The 5,835-nt window shown below is 38.3% G+C and overlaps 1 protein-coding gene across 1 annotated transcript in view; it reads right to left on the reverse strand.

The window, feature by feature from the left end:
* Positions 1–5,835, reverse strand: part of TIMM23 (translocase of inner mitochondrial membrane 23 homolog (yeast)) — a 23,705-nt gene that overhangs the window by 7,250 nt on the left and 10,620 nt on the right. The window contains exons 5-6 of the mRNA XM_012658405.1: positions 4,740–4,798; positions 3,669–3,779 (exon numbers count right to left, since the gene is read on the reverse strand). Of these exons, the coding sequence (XP_012513859.1) occupies positions 3,669–3,779; positions 4,740–4,798 (170 nt within the window). The remainder of the gene's footprint in view (positions 1–3,668; positions 3,780–4,739; positions 4,799–5,835) is intronic.

A 5,835-nucleotide genomic window follows, 5' to 3' on the forward strand; every position in this document is an offset into this window, starting at 1 on the left:
TAGCCACATATTTTCAGGAAATAAAGCCTCAGAAGCCAAAAGATATGGGCGCTCCCTCCCTCCCCCAAACCCTGTGACATGTTAATCCTATGCCCTCTGTAAGAAAGTCAGTTTACAAAAGCAAAGTAAATAAAAATCCAGTTCTTCAAACCAAATGCCAGGCCTTTGGGATTACACTGCACAGGCCAGAAAGAAGCTCTTGATGACTTCTTTATTTCTATTACTAGCATCCACATTTTTCCAGTTAGTAAAAATTCATGTAAAATACATAATAGGCAGGCATAACTGCCATGATATATAAAATGCTTCAACAAATCAGTTAAACCAATAACCCCATAAAAAATGGAGAAAGGGTATGACAAAGCACTTCAGGGAAGAAATATAAACAACCATTAAACAATAGAAGTTTCTCAATCTCACAAGCAACCAGGGAAAAGCAAAGTAAAACATTAAGATAATATGTTTCACCAACTGGCTTAAAAAGTGCAATGGTAGATGACACTTAATACTGGCAAACGTAAGCAAGTGCCTGGAAGGGCAATCTGGCATCAGTTATTAACATTTTAAACATGTAGATCCTTTGTTCAAGTAATCCAACTTTCAGCAACTTATCCTACAACTAACTAAAGCGTATGTGCAAAACTGTACTCCAGTGCTTAAGCCTGAAGGAGGAGATATCTGAACAAAGACAGCCAGATGATGCAGCATGTAAGGTCGGTGTCTGGAAGGAGCGTTCTAGGAAATGGAAACAGCAAGAACAAAGGTCCTGAAGAGGGAGTTAAAAAGGCAGTGGGAAGAGAGTAGAATCTGGAGTCGTCAAAGTGGCCACGGAACAACACATCATAGAGAAGGTGGAGAGCGTCACAGGCCACTGTAAAGAACCTGGCTTCACTGCACTTTGACTAATTAACTTCTAAATATCAGCACTTTCATTTAGTCATATGCCTGAAAGTGTTTACTGTAACTTCCAAAGAGTTAAAACTTTTACACTCTTTTCCTGAGTACAGTCTATACCGGGAGATGTTATTAATAACTCAGGGTTTATAAACCCTCTAAAACTTTCCTAAGATCCTCAAAGAGATTTGGGACAATCCCTACCACCCACAGAAAAGCAATCACCCCAACAACTAAATCACTGGCAAAAACAGTCCTCAAAGGACACAGTACTATGGGGAGTTAAACACGACTGAGATATTTCAGTGAGTTTAGTCTTGCCCGGAAGAGACTGCAAGTAAGGAATGGATTGGGCAGTGATGAGGAAGCCCAAGACAGCTAGCTGCTGTGCTATTCAAAGTCACATACATTGCTTCCACAATGTAACGAAACAGAGAGAAAACAATACAGCAGGCAACAGTCTTCTAGCGTCTCATCATCCCCTCATTTCATCAGTTGTGACATTTACCACCTATCACCTGAGTTGAAGCCCTTATCATAAACCCTGAAGGTCTGTAATATTTTTTCTTGACCATTTTGACTCTAGGCTTCTATCTCTAATCTGTCTTATCTACTAGCTTAATCTTCCCCAAGAATGATTCTAATACTCCCTGTCCAAAAACCTTTGATCATCACATGCTACCTTTCAACTTGATTTTAAACTTCTTACCCTAGCCTTCCACACTCTAAGCCTAAACTCTCTCTCTAGATTTTTTCCCATACCTTCCTTATGCACATCAAATGCCCAAACATTTGAAATTCAGTCCCTACTTAAGGCCCAGCTCAACTGCTATTACCCCTTTTCCCATTTCTAGAAATTTCCCCGATTTCTCTATCCTGGAGGCAATTTGGTAAGGTGAAAAAGGCAATGGGCTTTGGAGTCAGACTAGGCTTTGATTAGCACTAGGCCACGAAAGAGCTGTGTGACCAAGTGAAAGTAACTTAACTTGTCTGAATTTCACTTTCTTTGGCTATAAAGCAAAGGAGTACCAGTTTACTCCCTTCAGAGACTGGTAAATGAGATGACCTATACAGAGCATGTGACTGCCTTTCTTCCATAAGCACATTCTATATAATTCTTATACAACTTAACAGCTTTTCTAGAAGAAAGAAGTCAACAGACAACATCCAAGATGGAAAAATCAAGAGATAGCAAGATAATCATGTTATTTAGCAACATGCAGGTAAAGCAAGAATTAAAGTAGCTGTCTTTGGGAGCAGGGAATTACAGTGAGGATGGTTAAGTACAGCAGACTGTTGTGCATCATTAAAATCTTTTAGATTGTAAAAACATAGTAACCTTGACTTTAAAAATTATATAGATTATTTTGATAGAAATAAAAGTTAAGAAAAGTGACCAAAGATGAATCAACTCAAGAAAAAATTAAATTAGGCATTATTTGGACATTTGCTTCTACTAATAACAACTTACGCCAAAAGAGAACTATCTGACCCTTGATAGCAACATAATGTTGATCTCCCAATAGAGTACGATTCTCACAGTAATAACATGGTCTAAATTGACTTAAGGGGAAGTCATTCTTGGGCTTGTGTGTGTCTTGTGAAAGTTCAACATGCTGACCTCATAAGTCAGATTACTGTTTAAAACAAAACCAGTAATTCTGAATATTCCATTGCTTGGTCAATCCAAGATAAAACAACAACAACGACAAAATGGATGAAAAGTACAGAAAAGAATCTCATCTTTTTAGTGTCAAAAATCAACCACAAGGCTGGGCATGGTGGTTCACGCCTATTATCCTAGCACACTGGGAAGCAAAGGCCGGAAGATTGCTTGGGCTCAAGAGTTCAAGACCAGCCTGAGCAAGAGGAAGACCCCGTCTCTACTACAAAAAAAAATAGAAAAAATTAACTGGGCGTCGTGGTACACGGCTATAGTGCTAGCTATTCGGGAGGCTGAGGCAGGAGGATCACTTGGGCCCAGGAGTTTGAGCTTGTAGTGAGCTATGACAACACCACTGTACTCTACCCAGGGTGACAGAGCAAGACTTTGTCTCAAAACAAAACAAACAAACAAACAAAAAAAACCAACATCAACAACAAACCGTATGATCCAACAATCCCATTTCAGGGTATATATCCCAAAGAATCAAAAGCAGGATCATGAAGAGATATTTACATACCGATATTCATAGCATTATTATTCACAATGGCCAGTAAGTAGAAGAAACCCAAGCATCCCTTGGCAGACACAACTGCAAAATGTGGTATACATACATACGATGGAATACTATTTAGTTTTAAAAAGGAAGGAAATTCTAACATATGCTAAAACATGGATGAACCCTGAGGACATTATGCTAAGTAAAATAAGTCAGTCACAAAAGGACAAATACTGTTTGATTCCACTATACCAGACACCTAAAGAAGTCAAATTCACCGAGAGAAAGTACAAGAATGCCAGGAGCTGTGGGAAGGGGAAAATAAGGAGGAGATGTTTAATGGGTATACAGTATCAGTTTTACAAGATGAAAAAGTTCTGGAGATGGGGTGCGCAACAATGTGAATATACTTAAACACTACTAAACTGTACACTTAAACATGGTTAAGATGGTAGATTTTATGTTATGTGTAAACAGAAACAAACCATAATAAGGACAAAGTTAGAACATGAGATAGTACTACAAAAAAGTATAGTTTCCTTGAAAACCGCAGATTACAAAAAGCATACTTCAAATCTATTAAGAGAAAGCTCTCAATTCAACAGTGCTTACCTGTACATTTATACAACATGCCTGTCATGGTTCCGGCTGCTATTGTGTTGAGGTCATCTTCTGCACCTCGTGTTTTCTCAATGATAACACCAAATGCACTATAGAGCAAAGCTAAAGGGGACATGGATGTGCTCAGTGACAAAAAAGTGATTATAATACCATTAACAAAAAAGTGAATATAATATATTGGTTTTCATCCATAGCTCCTGGCTTATACTCCCATGGCCCTTGGTATTTCTAAAGTGACTAAAACATAAGCATATCACTTGTTAAAGTGTTTGTTCTTTGTACTGCTTCCAAGTCCCACGATAAGGCTAGGATCTTGCTGTGTCACAACAGAAGCCTCTTCTATCTTTTCAATGAGTTGTCTATATTTTCCTGTGTTTAATCTGCTACAACTCAAGATTTCTAGACTTTAAGTTCATAAATTATGAAAACTTTGGATGATAAGGCATACGTGCCATAAGAGGGCTATTATAAGTCATCAGTAATCAAAAGAGCCAATCATTCATAAACGATACGATGTCTGAAAGCGTTTCGTTCTGACTAAGCACTACTAAATTACCCCTTTCCTCGAACTGCACATTTTCATTATCTACAAAGGACCTACTGCAACTCTGGCAATTAGGTCCTCGAAATCTACTCAGGTAAACAGACTACTGAACAGCTATTAGGAAAACACAGCAAGAGGGTTGGCTTAATCTAACACGTCTCACTGCAGGACCTTGAACCTTGTCTAACATATAAAGCTCTTTGCTCTGGACCTAAATTATTTGAATTTCATTTAGTTAAAACATGGTTTTATTTTGTGTCCTGCTTGGAAAGGAGAGTGTGCAGTGTTTAAAAAGATTGAAAACATTAAAAAATAGTATTAGTACCTCGATTATTTCATTATGTAGTTCAAGATCTTTCCCTAAGCAGTACCTATTAATACATTACATCACCAGAATCAATGTAAACATAACATTTCATATTCTAGGACCAGAATTTTGGTTGACGAATTGCTCACGATGCATTTGCACCGTCATTCTTCGTGCTGACAACGAATCATCAAGTGAGAGCTCTACTCACCCAGAGAACCCAGAGTATTGGCCCAGAGTGCCCCTTGCCTAGTCACCATATTTAAAATCCTACCAGGGCAAAAAGAGAGAAATAATTTGTATTTAGGATCATTATTTAATTCTAGTAATCTTAAAAAAAACAACAAAAAAACCCCCATATTAGTAGCTATTTAAAATGCCTAGACCCAAGCTCCAAAGTTTTAATTTTAAGATACATCTTGATACTTCCTTGGATTTCAGTAAGGATGGCTTTTACACTACATAAATGAAGGTTAGGTTAAAACTTTCAAGACTTTAGGCAACAACTGAGGAAAATTCTTATTATTATTGATGTTGTAAAATTATTAGATACTTATTAAATGCATAAGGCTTTGAATGACAGCCTGGAATGTATTTTATAAAGAGGTTTACATACAGATCTACGTAAAAAATGCCACTGTAACTATGACATGCTAACTTGATTTTCTTTTTGGGAGGGGTGTATATACTTAGAATATTAAAGATAGCTGGGCATGGTGGCTACTTGGAGGCTTAGGTAGGGGCAGCACTTGAGATCAGGAGTTTGAGACTAGCCCGGGCAAAAAAAAAATTTTTTTTTTTTGAGGACAGGGTCTCACTATGCTGCCCAGGCTGAAGTGCAATGGTGTGATGATAGCTCACTGCAGCCTCAAACTCCTGGATTCAAGTGATCCTCCTGTCTCAGCCTCCCAAGTAGCTAGGTCTATAGGCATGTGCCACCTTGCCCAGGTAGTTTTTAAATTTTTCGTAGAGATGGGGTCTTACTATGTTGCTCAGGCATGTCTCAAACTCCTAGCCTCAAGTGATCCTCCCAACTTGGCCTCCCAAAGTGCTAGGATTACAGGAGTGAGTCCTGTACCAGGACCAAAAAACAAAACAAAACAAAAAAACCCTCAAACATGAAAAAGAATCAAAGTAAAGAATATGAAAGTACAGAATATAAAGTAGAATTACAGAGAAGGACTCAGCCATTTAACTGGAACACATGGGGAAAGCACTCTGTGTCTGCTCCCAGCCTAGAACTAAGCAGTCAAAGTGAATGCTTAGCACACTCTCAAGGAAGCACAGTTCTGCCTTGCACCAGTGCC

Source organism: Propithecus coquereli, unplaced genomic scaffold (assembly GCF_000956105.1).
Source record: "Propithecus coquereli isolate 6110/MARCELLA unplaced genomic scaffold, Pcoq_1.0 Scaffold585, whole genome shotgun sequence".
Lineage (NCBI taxonomy): Eukaryota > Metazoa > Chordata > Mammalia > Primates > Indriidae > Propithecus > Propithecus coquereli.